This window comes from Ixodes scapularis, unplaced genomic scaffold (assembly GCF_016920785.2).
Source record: "Ixodes scapularis isolate PalLabHiFi unplaced genomic scaffold, ASM1692078v2 PGA_scaffold2__306_contigs__length_199485367, whole genome shotgun sequence".
NCBI lineage: Eukaryota > Metazoa > Arthropoda > Arachnida > Ixodida > Ixodidae > Ixodes > Ixodes scapularis.
The window spans coordinates 77,364,251-77,385,054 of record NW_024609857.1 but is presented as its reverse complement, the minus strand read 5'-3'; the positions used below and the strand labels follow the sequence as shown (position 1 = coordinate 77,385,054).

Genomic DNA, 20,804 nt, shown 5'->3' with positions numbered 1-20,804 from the left:
GAAAATAAACGGCTCAACTGGCACTGCCTACGCCTGGCAGACAGGCCACGAACATTAATCGTGGCCACGCGTAAGGCTGCCTCGAGACGTATTGCCATTCAGGGAAAGGGAGACCGTATGGTGCCTACCTTAAGTTCTGAGAAGTTGGCCGTCCGACGAGCGGACTTCGACGTCCGAAAGCCACCGGCCACGCCAGGTTAGGGGGATGGTTGCGCCCCTTTCTGGTCCTTCACAGGAATGTTCTGTTTGACTTGGAGCCGTCTTCTCCAGAGGGGCGCTGCCTTGGAGGGTGGCTCTTCCTGGCTCGTCACGTTAGGGTCCCCGCTTCCGTCGTCCCGCGTCCGCTTCGAGGCTGCACCGCTTGCCGAAGAGTCCTGGTCTTCCATGGGCGATTCCCCTGACAAGTCAGGGGCGGTGACGTCGCTCGTGCCGGCTGCCGTATTCCCAGGTCTCGACGCCTCGACGGACGGAACGTCCGGAGACTCGGCCCGGCCAGCCGTTCCAGCAACCGGCGCGGCATCGACTTCGGACGACTCCGCGACACCCTCGGGAGTGGCCGCTACGCTCGCCGTTGACGTAGCCGGGGGTCGCAGCCTGCTCAGCCTCGTCCTCATCCATCAGCAGCTCCGTGGACTCCTCAGTGACCTTGCTGGAGGCCGCACGGGCGTACGTCTTGACGCAGTCCCGGGCCTCGTGTCCAAAGGCGCGACACTCCGTGCACCGGGGAGCCCGGCAGTCGCGGCGAATATGCCCCGTGCGACGGCAACGGAGACATATTGGCGCCCGCCCGGGAACTACGACCAAAACGTTGCCTCCGCTGACACGGAGCTGGTGCGGGAGGCTCTCGAGGGCAACGCCCTCCTTGAGGGCCAGGCGTATAACGACGGTAGTGGAGTCGACGTCAACGAAGCCGTAGACCTTCCACTTCTCTCGGGAAACCTCCTTCACCTCCCCGAAAGGCTCGAACGCTCGCCGTATCGAGTCCTCAGGCGCGTCAAAGGAAACCCAGTGGAGCTTGACGCGAAGCTCCCTCCGGTTGGGGTCGAACGGCAGACACGTCTTCCCCTTCACCTGAAGACTCCCGGCTTGCAGCAGCTTCGCCTTGGCCTCCGGCGTCCGCAACTTGAGCAGCCAGACGTGGCTCATCTGGTAGGCTCCCAGACCCGCCACGTCTGACAAGACGCCCACCTGTTTCAACGGGTCCCGGAAGTCTTCGAGGCGGTACGGTCTCCCTTCGAGGTCAGCGTGAAGGACCACGCTGAGTTTCGCCGCTTCACCGGTGGGCAATGTCGGCAGCTGCAGACGATGCTCCTTCAAAACGGGGGCAACGTTATCACCGCGGCCGATAACGGCCGCCGCCGCTGGCGAGGAGCGATGCATGACACGTCCGTTCGCTATCGCGTCCGGAAGTGGAATCCACTATGCTATGCCTCCGCTTAATAAACTCGCTTTGACTATTCGATTTATACGAGATGCTTCGGCTACAAATGCAGTTAAGTCGTCAGCGTGTTATGCAGAGCACTCGTACATCACTCGCCGTACTTCAGTTCTACTCACCTGCCATGTAGAGTACTTTCGCGTCGTAGAGCGATCCTTTTGTTCGCGCGTCACCGGCCCAGTAGACCTGGTACACCTTGTCGTGTTCAACTACACCGCTAAAGTCCCTTACATCGTCGGAACTCACAGCAGGCTGGGTCTTGTCGAGTAGAAATTCTACTAAAACATAAGACATTGTAGAGCCCGAGCAGGATCGACAGGTTAAAGCAAGCGGGCAAACAAAACGAGTCGAGAGCGATCGTTCATGGAAGCTCGGCGAAGTCTCTATGGGCGAAGCGAAGTCGGCGAAGTGTCGTCTTGGCGCTTCGGCGGGCTTCTGATCAAGGTTGTCGGTCCGTTGCGTGTCATATCTCTAACGTCAGCGGTTTTATGGGCTCACGTCCCGAAATCGTTTTCTCGTGCATATATTACTTTTTGTATTCATAGATTTGACGAAATAGTGGTATCCGAACGAACTTTACGTCCTTTGACCGTACGTCTGTCTGCACGTCAAAGCTTTTTGACGTACAGTCAGAGACAATCGATGTACAGTCAGAATCGCCACCAAGACATCCTGATGGCATTTCGCGGCGGCCGACTGCCACCAGGAAACCATCAGAAAGCCGACAAGCGGAGTCTGACTGGAGTTTGACTGTAGGTCAGAGTAACTTGTTGGCCAATCAGTCATGCTTGACGTACAGTCAGGCACAGTCAGCGGTCCACTAGAAAACATTGACTGCCAAACAGCGTTACATTGATGGATTTTTCCTTCGGGCAGTGTCACAAAGAGAATCAGAAAAAATTAGAAACGTGCAGGTAATGAAATTTGTAGGGGCTACTACCGCGTCAACATTCGGCTAGGAGTCGTGTTCTCAATCATTGGACACGATTTTTAGCCCAACGCTGACGCGCCGCAGTCGTGTCCAATTTGTGGCCTACAGTGGCTTTCCTTAGTGACGTAGGAAAGCACTTAGGCTTCCTCGTCTAGGAGTCTTTGGTTGAGCTATATTTTACCTTCCACTTCTTTCATTGGCTACGTAAGGTATTTTTACAACAAAATCAGAAAAAAAGACTAACACTTAGAAACGTAATGTCCTATTGCAATCAAGTCAAAACGCGAAAGAAATACCAAACAAAGTTTTTAGCTACGCAACAATCAAGCTATGTTTGTTCTAGTAAGGCAGGGATTGCCTCAGTAAAAAGTTGGTCATTAAATTACAGTATTTTTGCTTCCAGAATGTTTTCAGCGATTAGACGAATTGATCGATCAATCTTCCATCTTGAAAACACATCTAGTAGTGAAGAATCGCTATCATCTATCTAGTGATTAAAATTAAATCAATCTCAAGTATATAAAATAGATATCTTTAAAACATACAATACATATTTAAGTAATGTAAATCCGATTTAAATCAAATAAATCTTACGTAACTTTTTTAATCATTATTTTTTAATCCTCTTGGGACTAAAAGAACCCGAACTAAGTTAGTTCCCTTTTAACAGAAAAAGTTCTAGTCCTTTAAACAAAAGCACTCAATATATAAAACATGTCGGTTTAACTCCATTGCACGCAACATAACATTTTTCAGCTCGAGCTAAACCCTAAAAATAAAATCAGTGACGAGAAGCATGGAGGTTTTCTAAAAATTATAGGTACGCTGGTGGCAAGTGTCACCAACGGTTTTGTTGGGGTACAGCTATAACCGAATGGCAAACAAGAAACTTTCCTTAATTGCAAGTTGGATTGAGTTTTGGTCGTAAAAAAATCAACGTTATTAACAAAAAAAAAATTAAAGGCATATGCATGCTCATAAAAATGAAAGGCGTGAACAGTTATTCGTAAGAAAAGGACAATGCGATCTGTAACCAAGGCTAACGTCAGCTCTTTAACTTAGGTCAGGTAGTAGTGAGTGCAGAGAAACATGCAGCGCATCCTCGCTTTGCTAAAGGAAGGCGTGGGCAGTGTATCGCTGCGGCCTAGCGCACTCACCCAGAAATAAGCCATCAAAATGGGCAGCATAGAGCATTTGTTGTAATAGAAAAAAGGATATTACATATTTTATTAAAATGGTAGTAATGGCCATCATGATTAAATTAAATGACCTGCAAAAAATACACCATAAATTAAACTACCTATTTTTTTTTTTTAAACCTCGGCAAATTCTCCATTAATCTTTAAAACTAAAGAACACGAATTCAAGTCAGAACGTCCAGTTAGGTGTCATCCCTCTGTATGTATTTTTGTCTGCATTCTGAACCTATGTAGTGTTAATAAATAAATTAAGTACCGTATAAGCTGGAATATAGGTCGACCCCCTAATTTACAAGTTGCAAAAAGCGAAAAAAATTGGCCAAGTATATGGAAGGACGATCATTAAATAAGACGAGGGTCGACTTTTTCAGGTCGCTTTCTAAAAATAAATTCGACCTATATTCTGGTTTATACGGTAAATCGATTAGAAAAAATAGCGAACTCCGAACTATTCCTATTTTTATCTTACGTTGGAAGAGAGGAAAGCGTATATGTATTTTTTTAAACTTATTTTCTCAGTAACTATGAACATGTACATGTACGAAAAGCTGCCTACCAGCTGTGCAGCAGCGGGTAAAAAAAAAATAACATGTTCGGTGACCGTGTGCTTGACGCAGCCATACTCCGACGAACATACGATCCAAGCAGCCGTCGAAATGAACCAAATGCTTCACGTATACTTGAGCGTTTTAAATACCAACCCGTTCACCACGCAGATACTGACCATTGCTACGTGCATGTTCGTCGGCGACATCATCTCCCAGACTGCAGTTGAGCGTGCGACAGCTTTCGAGGTGAAACGAGCTGCCCGACTTTGTCTCATTGGACTGTTCTACACCGGCCCCGTGGCAGTCGCGGCTTTCGCGTTCCTGGAATGGTTGGTAGGAGACGGCAGCATCATCACTACACTAACGAAAGTGGCACTGAGTCAGTGTTGTGTCGCGCCGCTTACCACCCTCGGTTTCTTGGTCGTGTCCGGCGCATTGCAGCGGTTGCCTTGGGTTTCCATCAAGCACAGCGTCAGCACAAACTACGTGGCCATACTGAAGTCAAGCTACGTGTTCTGGCCTGCGGCGGAGATCGTCATCACTCAACTTGCGGAAGTGAACCATCGCCCGGTCTGGGGAGCAGTTGCATCCCTCTTCTGGAACGTCTACGTGTCCTGGAAAACCAACAGGGAAGTCGCGCCTCAGCGCCGACAGCCAACGCCTGCTGAGAAGCATCGAGTGGAATAGGTTGGGAGGGCTACCTCTCTGGTGTCCGATGCTCTCGGTATGATAATTCCGGTATCTTCCATTACTTCAATAACCTATAATTCACAACTTTTAATTGGAAATGTCTTCCTCCTTGAGAACTTTCACATTCAGAGAGTATTGATTGAATAACTCAAATACAGCACAGTGCTGGTAACGTAGTTTACAACCCGCTGTAAATAAAGAAGATACAACCGCGGGTAAAAATTTGCTAGCTCCACATAGCGCTGATACATCACTTGACGGAGGGCGCAAATTTTTGACGCGCTCCAGCTTTCAATGTGTTAGAAACGTGCGCAAATTGTGGGGGATTCAATAGAAGCTTAGTGCGCTAAACCAGAAGATCGCTCTTTGAAAGATAGGGAAAGACGCCCCGTCGCTATTCACCCCAGAATTCTGGAGTCCATGCACAACCTCGACTTCCATGGAGCTTGATTCATTTTTTTTAGTGATTAGTTTGATGATGCATGAACTATAGACGTTCGATTAAGTAGAGAGTCGACATGATACCAAAATCCGCGTCACCAATGCCTTCATTCACTTTGCATGTCTGTACCTTAATGTTTAATAAATAATTTTTAATATTTCACGTGAGTACATGGTACAGTTTATTCTGGAAAATATTACAGTCCTAGATATCTGGTGTTTTTGCTTTCCGGCAAAGCCCTTGCAAAAGCAAATTCCTACAAGCTGGAGGACTCGCGAGGTGAAAATGTCTTTAGACATCAAAAAGGTAGTTTTTGAAGTCTACACATAGCCTGTACGTAGTTTCTAGTACATGTATAGACTTTAAAAACTACTATACTTTAACATTTTTGCAATCTATACATATATGCCGCCTTGACGTTCCATGGTCTCGCTCCGTACATTGAAATTATTGACATTTTCAGGTTTTCTTGGGATAAGTAGGTGGTCCTGATACTTTTACATTGATACCATTAATAAAGATCAATGAACCGATGACACGTATGAATAGCTATTCAAAAATGTGCCATTTCGGAAACTTTGCTTTTGACGTAAGCTGCAGATGCGATTATCATAATAATTTTGAAATATATGGTTCCTGCCCATTAACAAACAAACAAAAAACTACCATGTTGTTTGGCGTGACTATTGTCAGTAAATATCGTTTAAGTTACAAGTTACGAGATGTGAGTGCGGTACGAATTTATTTTGATGGCTGAAATGTGACACGTTGGTTTCTAACGGTGTAAATATCTAATGTCTCTTTCTACACGAAATCGCACGCGCCTAATTGTAAGAATAAATGGTAATTGTTCAACGAAATATTGGCGTTATTTTAGGGAAGGGAGCCTCTTCTGCTTTATTTATCTGCTACAAATAAATCTCGTTTTACTGGCATAAAAATCTGAAAATATAGGTTTACACTGGAAAACTTTGCCAGCAATAAAAACAAAATGTTACCGCTCCACTTGCAACGGCGACGAGGGGGCATTGCCTGCATAAGGACAGCTGGCATTTGTTAATATATCCTCGGCGGCCGAGAACGCTTTACGCCAGCCAACACTGACAGAGATCGTAACTAGACTGGACGAAAAATCGTGAAGGATAAAAATTGCTAATGGTACCAGTTATAAAAACACGGTCGTCTTCCTTGAAGTCGAATTGGCTACTACCTGGTCAGGGCTGCCATTTTTTGTCTGTCATCAACATCGTAACTCGGTGACCAAAACAAATCCGGTATTTTTGTTTAAGTATCAATAGTTGGGGCTAGCTGTGAAATCGCCTAATACGTTTCTAGAGGAACGCGTTCTCAGAGTGCAAGGAACGAAGAAAGAACTAAACAGAGACTGATATTCCTCTCGATGCGGTTTCCCGCTAAGTTCAATGGCAGCCCACAGTACGCTCCGTTGAACACGAATCAAGCGGACCTAGAAGTGCAGGACCATAACGCCCGTCGTCTACGTGCGTTAGCCATCACGGGCTAGAGCAATCGCGAACTGTGACCCTGATCCTGTGATTTCTTTTTTTTCGTGGGCGATTGGTTGAGCCAGTGAAAGCCAACGCATAAAATGGACGGGAGCCTTAACGATGCACCTCTAGGGTTCGTATTTGGCGTGAAACTAAGTGTCTCGTATCAACTCACGCTTTCTTTTAACTACTTTTGCCGTTAAACATATTCCTATCGGTGTGTACAAAACACGCTCATTCCAGCCCCCGTCTACACGAGTGAAACAGCGCACAATTTCGGCTATTTTTACGCCGTTCACGCACACTTTATGCCCGTAGTCGCTAATTTCGTTGGCTGCTCCGGCAGCGAGTACTTCTAAGCGCGGGAGCGTGCGGTCGCTTTCCGAGAACATTTTTATCCAGTCAATTTACACATTTTTTTTTTTTTTTTCAGAGCGCAGCTTTTAGGCGTCCGTTTCCGGCTTGAGCGGCGTCGCCGTCGGCCGTCGGCGTCGACGTAACCGTAAGGTCACGTGACCCCCCCCCCCCCCCCCCCGAGATCACGTGACCCCCGTGAGGGGAGGAGGAGAAAGGAGGGGAGCAGGGAGGATGAGCAGGGGGGGCGAATCCGAATTTTCATTACTTCGAACAATGACTTTAAAAGACTCTTCTCTCTTGTCCCTCGGCCGGCTTCAAACCGGAACCCTATCGTTCAGGAGTAGCAGGCAGGATCACGAGGGAGGAGGAGGGAGGAAGAATATACCCTCCCATCAGTACCCTTCCCTCCTCCTCCCCCGTGATCCTGCCTGCTAGTCCTGAACGAAAGGGCTCCGGTTCGAAGGCGTCTGAGGGACAAGAGATAAAAGTACTTTTAAAGTCATTTTTCGAAGTGATGAAAATTCGGATTCGTCCCCCCCGCTCATCCTCCCTGCTTCCCTCCTTTCTCCTCCTCCCCTCACGTGGTTCACGTGATCTCGGGGGTGGGAGGGGAAGGGGTCACGTGACTCCCGGACCTGGGGAGGGGGGGGGGTCACGTGACCTGGGGACCCCAATACCTCCTGCAGATAACGTGGCCGCAGCGCTGGATATTACACCTAACTCTAAAAAACGTCCGTGCGTGTGCTTTCGCATAAACACTCGGAGAGGCAATCACCGCGACTTGCGGAGGCAGCTCAGCGAATGACGATTCCGAAACAAATGTTTAGACCAAGAAATGCACTCTGAGTTGTGACATGCAGCAATGCAAAACGTCACGCTTGCATTGTTTAATGTCACAACTCAAACAGCGTTTTTCTTTTCTTTTTTTTTTTTTTTTAAACATATCTTTTGGCATTGTCATTCGCTGAGCTGCCTTCGCAAGTTGCAATGATTCTCCGAGACTTGTGCTGGAGAGTAGACGCACGGGCCTTTTTTAGAGTGTATCGGAGGCCAGCGCGGCACAGAGATTGGACGCGAATATACTGTTCGTGTGGTATACTCGTATACGCTCAATGATTAGACACGAACCCCAACCAAGTGCTGAGGAAACACTCGTGTTCACCGATACATGCCTCCACATTTGCCCTCCGGTAGTCGAGGCAGAAAGTACCGTTTCCTACGGCGCCGTCGTCTAAGAAGGGTTGCCCCGTACCCGGGCACACACGCACCTTAAACTCACTAGGCGTGCGCGAAACGACGCTAAAGTGTCCGCTCTTCCGGTCGTTCATACTCCGTTTCACTCCAAGTCCGGCCGCGGCAGACATTATGATTAATGGAGCCAATGTAGCCAATATAGCCAACTGAATTAGTCGGGCACGGCGAGGGTGCCGTGGTCCTGCGCTATCTTCTGTGCGTGATTGCTTTCGCCGGTCAGAGGCAACCCAGCAAGAAAACGAGCCCCGTGATGACGATGCCCTTGCGGCGCTCCTCGACCGGTTTCATCAGATACTTGCGCAGGCATTTGCAGAATGCCTGCGGAAGTATCCTCCTTGTGAAGAACATTTTAAAGATTTATTCACGAACTTGGGTTGCGAGACATAGACTGTAGAAATCCGATGAAATTGTAATAATTGCTCAGTGTGCAACATATCCCCTCCGCCCCCCCCCCCCCTAACCCCACACATACATACAAAAAAAAGAAGCTAGGGTTTCATATGTACACATTTGTGTGCATGTCGGTTGAAAGCCCCGTTAAAAGTGAATAGGGATGTTAGAGAAAAGAAACCTATGCTCCATTCATCGATCGAAATAAGGGTGAGTAACATTAAATAAGGAGATCTATTTTTTTATGAGGGGGGAGGGGGGGAAGTCGGTATTTAATTCCGTTTTATATATCCTTTGCTACCTCATTCACATTATCAACCAGAGCTTTGTTTAACGAGGGTCGTAAAAACGCGGATGCTACTCGATTTTTCCCAATAAATCTCAGCGGGCTTGCCAAGATGCGTTAATCTGGGAGTTGGGCGTGCGATGAAGCTTGAAAAAAGGATGAAGCACAGAAGCGCATCTGCTTCAAACCGTGTTGGTGTAAGCCCACATTCGGTAAATATTAATTCGTTTGTCGCTCAGAGTTAGAGAGGATGCTTTTCATTCGGCCAAGTACTTCATCAATGTTCAACAAAGCTTGCAACAAACAAAAATAAGCCGTTTGCACTAAGTTTGTATCGGGCATGCAAAGAAATATCCCACCGTTGCCTCTGCCCCAGTACGTGAAAAATTCGAATCCCGGAAAAAAGCTCACCGGAGAAAAGCTCACCGGAGAAAAGCTCACCGGAGAAAAGCTCACCGCAAAACCGGCGGATGCGGAAAAAAGCTCACCGGCCATTGAGCGTATGCGGAGAGAAGGCTCACCGATGTTTTTTCTTCCTTTTACATGGAGGCTGTTGGATCATGCGTAACGTATATCAATTTATTATCATTAAAATTCGTCAGCCTTGTAAAAAATAAAATATGCGTTTTCGTGATATTTGTGAAGCTTATTGCGTATATTGCTCCCAAATTAATATTTGTGGGCGAGTGTTTTCTGTGGCTTACTCTCTAGGCAACGAAAGCCCAACTGAAAACTTTATGAACTTGAAGAACAGAAAAATGGTCGAAAACTTAATAATGTTTGCCTGAAACCTAAAAAATCAAAACTGTAAATGCCAAAAATGCCAAAGTGCATGCGCAACAACGCGGTGCCTGAAATTCTCTTTGAAGCTTTTGTTAACTTCTAAAAACAGGATAAAACAGTAAGTAGGATATCGAAGCTTCTTTCTTCCCCGGACATGCAGGTTTTCTAGCTGTTCGTGCTGGTGTTTCCACATGTTCCCTTTGTGTGATAGTGCCCTTCTACGGCGAGATACCCATGACCTTCAGAGCTGCACACTGGCACCGTTGTTGCTCGTGACCTATATAAGAAGTAGTCTTCTGAAAAGTAGCGAATTGGGCGAGTTGGTAAACGTTAGCCGCTCAAACGACGACGACGGAGTGAAGACAACAAACACGACAGGACGGAGCTGTTCTCGCAACTAAAGGTTTGTTAGTGAAATTAACAGAAAGGAAAGAGCGTAGCCGACACTGATTACATCAACAAACACCTACTTATCTATTAGGCATTACACGATATTTGGAGCTGAAACGGTTCACACGCCGCTTTTCATATTAGCTCGCAAAGAACAAACCTTTTTATCTGATAGAGCTACCGACGGCGCACTCTCAGCTGTCGATAAATTGTTGTCTTTTTTACCGGTGCACGATGTTCTGATTTTATATTTCCGGCTTCACTATTATACAAAATGATTGATCACTAATTTCTGAGGAATTAGTAAATAAGCACAATGAACTTAAAGAGTATTACAAAAAAGAGGACATATCTTTAATGAATGACGGATGCGAATTGTGTTAAATTGCCACGTTTGGCGCAGAATCCGCTAAGTTGAAAAAAAAATTGGTGAGCTTTTCTCCGCATCCGCTCAAAGGCCGGTGAGCTCTTCTCCGCATCTGCCGGTTTCACGGTGAGCTTATTTCCGGTGAGCTTATCTCCGGTGAGCTTTTCTCCGCCGCCCGATAAATTCTGTAGCGAACAGTATTTCTCCAGTAGTTAGAGCTCGTCAAATGGGGAAGCCATCCTATGGAATGAAAAGCCATAACGGTTCATAATTGCTTTGGAAATCATTGCGGAGACTAGTGCCTACATGGTAAACAATTAAAAATGACTCGGCTTTGTTTTTGCTGGCTTCTAACAGCCCTCCCCCCCCCCCCCCCCCCCCCCAAACCTACGAAAAAATATTTCTCGATTTCTTACTAAGACATTCGTACGCTCGGGGACTCAGCCCAGAATGGCAAGTGATCTGGACGATGTATCGGGTCAATCCAATGCAGATGCTGGGTATTGCATGGTCGTTGGACTTGCTATACTACCGTCGCACTAATCCAATGCAGACGCTGGGTATTGCTTCGTCGTTGGACTTGCTATATTACCGTCCCACTAGACCAAAAAGTAAAAAAACAGAACAAATATAAACATTAGGCAAGAGAAACACTAGCGTACGCGGGAGCTAAGAACAGAAACGGCCCTCGAGGTTTTCCTTCGCTTGTTCCTTTTTTTTTTTTTGTAATCGCCGGCACTTTTTTTACGCGTTTTACCGTTTTTCTTTTTGGAAGCACCGGACCGATGCCCACGAAGCTGTTCTAACAAGTAAAGCTGAACTACGACAAAACGAGACGAGATAAGGTTTCGGGTTAAAGGATGATTTAGAAGGCGCCGTTAAGAAGCAACCCCATTCTCACCGTCTGACTCCTTGTGGGCATTGCTTTCTGAGGAGATTTGTTTTTCTACACCATTCACAAGATGTTTATTTATATTATTGGGGAACGATAGGAATTACTGATCTCAGCTAGTCGTTCGAGCTCATACAGCTACCTCTCCGAAGGTGTTCATTTAGAAACAAGTAAATGCGACTGTTTTTTGTGTGTTTGCTTTTTGTTCTTCCTGTACGGTATGGGACATACACCGTGGTAGTCTTTAAACTGATGTAGTAAAAATAAAAAAAAAATAAAAAAAATATATGGGTGATTTTATTTGAATTCGACCAAACTTGTCGGGGGGGGGGGGGTCTTTAGATTTAATCGTAAAAAATATATATGATACCCGAATCCTTGTGATGAAAGAAACTGCCTTTGAAAAAAGTTATAATTGTATAGTGTGAGAGAAAAAAATTCTGAGGCGCTGCAGGGTAGAAAACGTCAAATTCCCAATTTGATTTTATCTCGACTTTTGCCGCCATTTACAAAATATAGAATTCTTGCAGAATTATTATATTTATTACGCAATATTTACGCAGACTTGGCTATTTTTAGAGGTAAATTTCTGTCTTCTGTTATTTTAAATTAATTTTCTAAAAAATCTCAAACATGCAACCTAGAGCAAGTGTGACGCAACTTCGGACAGCTATATAAAACGAACGGTAGGGCGCAATGACGTGAGACAGATATCTGTGCGTAGTTATCAATGTAAGCTATCGATTGACATGCATTTTCTGGTTATTGCGTTTACCGTGTTGTTTTTATTCTGCCACAAATATAGACAAAAATGAAAAATATGAAAATTTTGAAGTCAATTTTCTCAAAAAAGTTATTTTTTATTTCGTTCATACTTTTTTAATTTATTGCCCAGATTCTGCTTAATAACCGGGTATAAATATTGCTTGACCTTTTTTTGTTGTAGTTTTAGGACAACCAGTTGAATAAGTAATTTTTATCGCGTAATACCAACCTCCAGCTCCGGTATGCGGGCTTCACCGCAACATTGATAATTGGCTCAGCAATATCAGATTTCACTGAAAACTACTTTACCCCGTTGAATTTTTACTAATATATTTTTAAAAAAATCAGTAACGTCATAAAGAAATGAGAGATGGCTGAATTGACGAAGTGATGTCTGCGAAGTCACAGCTTGCATTTTCGAACGTCGTCACGACAACGTTTTACTACTGAGGTTGCACTAAACTTATATATTTAAATTATTTGTTTGAACATTGTGCCGTGATAAACAACAACAAAAGTAAATTTAGTTAACATCAATGTTAACTAGCCTAAGCGAGTGGAGAGATCCAAGACGTTTCATCCGTTTCGATCATGTCGGGTTGCATTCTACGGCACTATCCAGTCCAGAAAACAATATCCCCGTTTATGCGTTTCGGACAATCTTTATTTTATACAAACATTATCGGAAAATCGGCTCGAATTTTTTAAATTTACCGCATGGCATTCTTTCGCCTATCCTTCATTGGCCCTTAGTATTCCGACGTACGTGAAAAAAAAATTGACTACATTTTGTCCATCCTTCGGCTTTTGGACTACTTCTTGCATACGTTTAAATTTTTTGGGCTACGCGCAGCATATCGGAAGTTGCTTTTCAGCTTACAGTAATCATACTCTTTTGTTGGCAGTATGCAATAAAACATTCATAGGTAACAGTTTAACAAAATCACTCTATTAATTGAGTAATTTATTTGGGTTAACAAGGCACACCTATAGAAACACATAATTTTTCACAGAAGCGCAAATGTACAAGAAGAGGCTTTAACAACAAAACAAAACAAAGCCGTAGATCATCTGAGAGTTCCGCACGTGCACCACAGAGGTTCATGCATTAAGACGAAGATAGAACAGTTCGCTCAAGCTGCACTTCGCCCCTTTCGCGTCGCCACACGTGCGAAGCGCGGATGCCTTTCCGAGTCGGTACGCAACTCCACTCTGTTTTCATGATTCTGCGGAAGTCACTCACCTCCTTCTCGGTTAAGTTCATGAGAGTTAACGTTTTTGACACGCCTTCCAACCTTGTCCACAAAATCTACTGATGTTCGGACGAGCTGCTCCTCCGGTGAACGGAGGTTGTGCACCGTTGCGTGGTGTTTGAGAAGCCCTCCAACCCCGTCACAAGAATTTTTACCATGCCCAGAGGCAGAAAATATCCACTTCAATTGGGTATGGCCCACTCGTTCGAACTCATGCAGCTGAAATCTATTTTTAAAATGAGCAGGTGCCCCGTCGGATATGTACGTTAGTGAAGCATAAACTGGGATGTGCTCCTCCAGCCAGTCTTCTATAAGTCTCAGAGCCAGCAGCGCATGGGAAGTGTCATGACATAAGTCCTCACAGACAACGCCGAAGCATTTTGAGCCTTGCGACGTGGATGCCACACACGTGAACACAGAGAGCTGACGCTTGTGCCAGTGGTACTCCTGTATCTCGTGTGGCAAAATTACCGTCCAGTTCTCCGCAAAATCGAAGTGCATGACGATGTGTCTTGAGGTCACACTAGACTTCTCAATCCGTATGGCTTCCTGTTGTGTCCTACGAATAAAATCGTGTGTGGAAAACCTTGTGGCCCATTTCTGTAGCTCTTTCAAAAAGGCGCTGGAGTCGGCAGTCTTGCTTATCAAATTACCATTCTCCCATGTGAAAAATATAATTTCCTCTTCAGGCACCATTTCCAATGATTCTAAGGAGAGTCTGTCAGTCGAGGGGCAGTCTTTTCATTCGCCTCTGAAACATTCGGACGAGGGTTCAGGGCAGAGGCACAAAGCGAGAATCTCTTTTGTTGTTTTTTCTTCTCGCATGCTGTTCAGGGTGGAAAATCACAAATCGAAATTCGTACAGCACACACATGCACAGACAGTCTGTTCAGGGTTTAGCTTGACCCACTTTGGCCGCAGCGAGTAAAATTTAGTCAGACCTAATTTTGAGTCCGGGTTTGCTTCCTTAAACAGCCTGTACGTCTCTCGGACAGACCTTGTCATATACCGCTTCACGACCACATGTTCTTCGCCATCCTTCAGAAGCTTAACAGCATCTTTTTTGTTTGGGCTCTGCCGAGAACAGTCGAGATCGTCGTCGGTGTAATATTGCGTGGCTGCCCGTATGGTGTCCTCGCTTATGCTTCCACCGTGATAAGGCTCCGGACGCTCCCATACGCCGAACCGTTCACGAAGCTGCTTTGATTTCTTCAGAAGGTACTTCGATGCCTCAGGAATTAGCCGTTCTACCTCCCTAGTGGCTACGCCCTGGGCACAAGCGTGAGGAGCTGACATCTCTCCTGGTAAGATGCCGCCTTCACAAAGGCCTCTCTGATGTTTGCCCACCACCCGTCGCAGCCGAGGCATGGTTGATCACTGCGAGAACTTGACCCACTTGGCTCCAAGGTATATGCAGTCGCCAACTTTTTTCGTACCTGTCGGCTGTGTGATCCTTCAATCTCCCGCTGTTTTCTTTCAGCATATGCCTGACGGCTTTTCGGGTTTACTGTAGAAGGCATGCGCAAAGGAGTTGTTTCAAGCCCAGCAGCAGAAATCTCTTCGTTAAGACCTTCCACTACTTCGTGCTCTTCGATGCAGCTTGCTGGAGAGCTCGAGCATGGATCACTGACAGATGATGAAAGCTTCTCACCGGTGTACTGGAAGCAGTTCTGGCAGAGCACGTCATCCAACGCAAGAGCCGCGGCTTTCGATGGAGGCAGGATCATCTTCAAGGCGTCTACGTTGAGATCGGTGACATAACGAAAACGTCGGTTGCGGTATACCCTTCGCTTATGTCTCACGAAGTAGTCCGCGCAACTCTTTCTTTTAAAGCTGAAAACTGCAGCCATGACTGAGTTCAAAATAACGCGTTCATTCCTCGGGAGGTTCCGGCTTTCTGCTTTCGACGCAGTTCCGCAGTTCTCTTATACAAATTCATTGCTGCAAGCCCTCTTCTTATATTTTTTTTATTCTCTTATACTAGATGAGTTTGTCAAATATAGACACTGATTAGCGAATCAACCTAAGGACGCCAGAAATGTCATGGTGCGTGTTATTCGCTTACAAGTAAAAATAAATAATGGATAAGAGAAACAGACAGACCATAGCACCAGGGGCTCAAAGAGGACTACAAGCATTAGTTCCGGAGAAAAGCGCTGCAACGAAGACACAAAATGATAAGCCAACCAAACCTTCCTTTTTGTTCTGATGCTCTTGCCGACACTGTGGCCATGTTTGTACTGGTGATAACTTGCCACCCTTGAAACAAATAAGTATCCGCAAAAGCTGTATGTATACAGTTACGACTCCATCGACCGGCGTGATAATGTCTAGTGTTTACTGCATTTGTTTTCTCCTTTTGACAAACTTGACCCAGCCGAGCTACAGAAACTTCGGGCATCAAAGAGTCTCAAGCTTCCGCCCATAAATTTATTGGGAGAAGGACAAGGACTCCTTCACACAGTTCCACTTCGCTGTGATGCATTGCGACAGCCTGTGACGACGCGAGTTCCACTCTAACAAGATTAGTATAACCCTCTTGCAACGGCGCACGCCGAGGTCAACTAAGAGTCGCATGGTAATCTTCATGATAAGAATCGCAGCCTTTTGCTGGCGCTCGCGAAGAGGTTACTGAACCTATACTTCACCTAACAACTGGACCAGTTGGAACTGATGTAACGAACATGGCTCTTTCTTTTGATGTAAAAACAAACATAAAGAAAAGCGCAAGAAAACGTGCATACCCAGCTGGTAAGCAACACACGGGAAATCAATTAAAAAAGTTTGAAAGAGAAAAAAAAATTTGCCTACGCCACTTGCCTTCTGTCATTTTTTTGTGACATTTCTTTTTTTGTAAAAAGTATATTACTAGGAATGCAACGAGGTAAAGTGGTTGTCAGTGAAATCTGATATTGCTGAGCCAATTATCAATGTTGCGGTGAAGCCCGCATACCGGAGCCGGAGGTTGGTATTACGCGATAAAAATGACTTATTCAACTGGTTTTCCTAAAACTACAACAAAAAAAGGTCAAGCAATATTTATACCCGGCTATTAAGCAGAATCTGGGCAATAAATTAAAAAAGTATGAACGAAATAAAAAATGGCTTTTTTGAGAAAATTGACTTCAAAATTTGCATATTTTTCATTTGTGTCTATATTTGTGGCAGAATAAAAACAACACGGTAAACACAATAACCAGAAAATACATGTCAATCTATAGCTTACATTGATAGCTACGCACAGATATCTGTCTCACGTCATTGCGCCCTACCGTTCGTTTTATATAGCTGTCCGAAGTTGCGTCACACTTGCTCTAGGTTGCATGTTTGAGATTTTTTAGAAAATTAATTTAAAATAACCGAAGACAGAAATTTACCTCTAAAAATAGCCAAGTCTGCGTAAATATTGCGTAATAAATATAATAATTCTGCAAGAATTCGATATTTTGTAAATGGCGGCTAAAGTCGAGATAAAATCAAATTGGGAATTTGACGTGTTCTACCTTGCAGCGCCTCAGAATTTTTTCTCTCAAACTATACAATTATAATTTTTTTCAAAGGCAGTTTCTTTCATCACAAGGATTCGGGTATCATATATATTTTTTACGATTAAATCTAAAGACCCCCCCCCCCCCCCGACAAGTTTGGTCGAATTCAAATGAAATCACCCATATATATATGTATATATATAGTGGCGGGAGGCCGAAGGCGTGGGTATATAACTGACCTTCCTCAGGAAGGCCGGACTCCGGCCGAAACGTCGAAGAATAAATCGTCCGTTGTTGCTGTTGTCACCAAGGGTTTTTTTCATCTCAGTTATTTATATATATATATATATATATATATATATATATATATATATATATATATATATATATATATATATATATATATATATATATAGGCTGTTTTTTTAAGCTTAACAAATTTGTTTAAAAAAAGCCGTGAAAGTTACGCTTATGCCGCTTGTGGAGGTGAGTTATACGGCCAGTGGGACATATTATAGGGGACTGATCGTAACGATTAGTCGACTAATTAATTAAAATTCGTTAATTAACTTTTTAATTATTGAAAATAGACATATGGTTTTAGTTAGAAACTTGCTCAGCGTCATCGAAAACCACTAAATCAGTCATTTTTAGAAAGACTTTGAGCGCATGAGAAGCGTAGTATTCTACTAATGTTCCCACTCGTAGAGCAGGTACAAGGCTGGAGCTAGATAAGAGAAGGAAAAGCCGCGCGGACGCGTTACCGCAACCTCTAGTTTTGTACGTGCTCCACGAGTGGTAACTTTAGTGCACTACTACGCTTCCCACGCGCTCAAAGTCTTTGTGAAAATTACTGATATAGCGGTTTTCGATGACGCTGAGCAAGTTTCTAATTGGAACCATATGTCTATTTTCATTAATTAAAAAGTTAATTAACGAATATAAATTAATTAGCGACTGATCGATACGATTAGCCCCCTATAATATGTCCCCCTGGCCGTATAGCTCACATCCACAAGCGGCATAAGTGTAACTTTCACGGCTTTTTTTAAACAAATCTGTTAAGCTTAAAAAAAAAAACCTGTATATGTATATATATATAAAAACAAGGTGTTTTTTTTTCTTACACATTTGTTTAGAAAAAACACGTGAAAGCTACACTAATGTGGTTTCTGCAGGTGGGTATACGGACAGGAGGACATTATGTGGGTGGCTAATCTTTGGGACAAGTTGGTCATTTAATCTAAGTTTGTTAATTAACTTTTTAATTAGTGGAAATGGACATATCGTTCCAATCAGAAACTTGGTGAGCGCCATCCAAAAATCCTAAATCAGTCATTTTCAGGAAACCTTTCAGCGCGTGAGAAGCGTAGTAGCGCACTAAAGTTACCACTCGTGGAGCAGGTACAAGGCTAGCGGTTGCGGTATGGCGCCCGCGCAATTTTTCCGTCTCTTATCTAGCCCCAGCCTTGTACCTGCTCCACGAGCGGTACCTTCAGCGCACTACTGCGCTTCACACGCGCTCAAAGACTTTCTAAAAATGACTGATTTAGGGGGTTTGGGATAGCGTTCAGCAAGTTTTTAATTGGAACCATATGTCTATTTCCACTAATTAAAAAATTAATTAACGAATTTTAATTGATTAGCCGACTTATCGGAAAAATTAGCCACCCAGATAATGTCCCCGCTGTAAAACCAACCTGCACAAACCGCATTAGTGTAGCTTCCACGTTTTTTTGTAAACAATTGTGTAAGAATAAAAAAACACCCGGTATATATACATATATATATATACAGACTTGTACACGTTACTGAAATATAGTAAGGAATTGCATTTACAATTACTCAAGGCTAAATTGTAATTTATTACAATTACAATTACCCTTCCATGAAACAAGTGACCGTTACCCCAAAAAGTAATCCGTTACTTTCGTGGTGTTACTTTCAACAACATTGTCTTCAATTAAGAAACAAAGGAAACAGGGTTATTCAAGTTCTTATTGTTGCAACCTGTTCAATTCGCGCACAGGCGGCGTGGGAGTATCGTGTATCGTTAATGGAGTCATCGGACCGATCGACTAAAATTCTACATTCTCGAAATCGCAATGCTGTAGAAGCCATCATACATCTAGCCAAAACTAGAAAAAGAATTGATTTATGTCCATCTTACTATACCGGCATATATGGCCAGACAATAGCAAAACATAGTTATAACAGTAAGGTGATAATTAAATAGTAAATAAGGTTTGGTTCGGTATTCTTCCTTTGGATCTGAACAGGTCGAGCCTTGGTTGAGACGTTGGTGAATAAAAAAAAAGTTTCGAGTAAATAAATATAACTAATCGAAAAAAAAAGACACTCATAACAACAATGAATTAGAACGTCGGTTAAAAAAATTAAATGTAAACGCACGTTTGCTGTGTGTACCTTTCTTGGTGCCGTTCAAAAACGCACGGAGCACGAATCGACTGCAGTTTAGTTCGGTGTTCTCCAGATAGACGTCCGCTGATGCCACGGGCAGCGAAGGGCAAAGTACTAAGTAAACCGCGCTATGGCCCCACTCTCGAGTTCCACTCTCCCCTCGAGCCCAGAATATCAAATCTACGTCAGCCACTTTTATGTTTATCTGTAAAAATATTTGCTGGAGATAAGATGCTTCCTGCTGGGGGAAAAACAGGAAGCAGAAGAAAGGAAGACTATTACCATTTTCAAAGAGCTCGCAAAAAGCTGATTCACAAAAAGGGTGACTGAGATGCAGATAACCTGGCTCGAATTCATAAATAAAGTGGGCCAACTCTAGAAGTAGGACTACAAAAAAGTAAGTAGCTTTTAAAACAGGGTAAAATAAGGTGAAAAAACAGAAAAAAATGTACCGTGTTTTCGAGAAGATGATAAGTGTGCAGTAACGAACGAGGATGCTTGTGGCAATACCACCTTCACAAATTGTCACATTTCTTTTAGTGGATTTTAGGCTATACGAAGCGTTGTCTGGAGTTGTGACATAATGAAAATGGTCGTAGTCACTGTAAACGAGAAGGACATTGTTAATCCTTGTCTGTGCACTTACCGTCTGGAGCTTCTCGGAGAGGTACACAATTGCTTCGCGTCCTCCTCTCCCCGTTTTCGATAACAAAAAAAAAAGGACTAAAAAAAGCAGATATAACTTGCCGCCCCCCCCCCTTTTTTTTTTGTAGAAATGTTTATTTGAGGTTTTTTTGACATCGCTGTTAGGGTCTAAAAAAATAGATTTAGGGCTTGGTGTTGCAAACAAAAAAGGCTTTGCGGAACTGAAGGGTGCCAGGTCTCCCTTTGCGCGTGAGTGTCACTGCACTCGACTTCACCAAAATAAAAACAACCCTTCCTTTAGAAAGGGGGGGGGGGGGTTGTTCCTAAAAAAAGTAACGGATTACAAGGACTCCGTTACTTTAAAAATGTAAGGGAATTACTTTAAAATTACTTTAGAAAATATGTAATTATTCCGTTACTAAATTACTGATAAACGTAAGGGATTACAAGTAAATTCGTTACTTGTAACATATTACGTACATATCTGTAAATATATATATATATATATATATATATATATATATATATATATACAGGGTGTTTCACGAAAGGTGGACACATACGATATTGCGAAAACTACATGTTGCAACAAAAAAAAAAGCCTTGCTACGCTTTCGTCCTGGGCCAGGGGCTTATTTAGGAAAATTATTTATCTCCGGTATAATTAGATTGTAAATTAGTTTTGCGTAATTAACTCTTTAGTATTATGTTTAAGGGCATGGTTTCAATTAGAATATTGCTCAGCATCATCAATAAACAC

At 43.7% G+C, this 20,804-nt stretch overlaps 1 protein-coding gene across 1 annotated transcript; it reads left to right on the top strand.

Moving 5' to 3' along the window:
• Positions 1–4,174: 4,174 nt before the first annotated feature.
• LOC8026576 (protein Mpv17) lies at positions 4,175–5,410 on the top strand. The gene has a single exon (XM_040221906.3). It carries the CDS (start codon positions 4,225–4,227, stop codon positions 4,801–4,803), a length of 579 nt encoding a protein of 192 aa, XP_040077840.2. The 5' UTR covers positions 4,175–4,224; the 3' UTR covers positions 4,804–5,410.
• The last annotated feature ends 15,394 nt before the right edge of the window (positions 5,411–20,804 follow it).

What these genes read in the sequence shown, in the direction of transcription:
- LOC8026576 (XM_040221906.3), top strand. Translation starts at nt 4,225, where the DNA reads ATGAACCAAATGCTTCACGTATACTTGAGCGTTTTAAATACCAACCCG.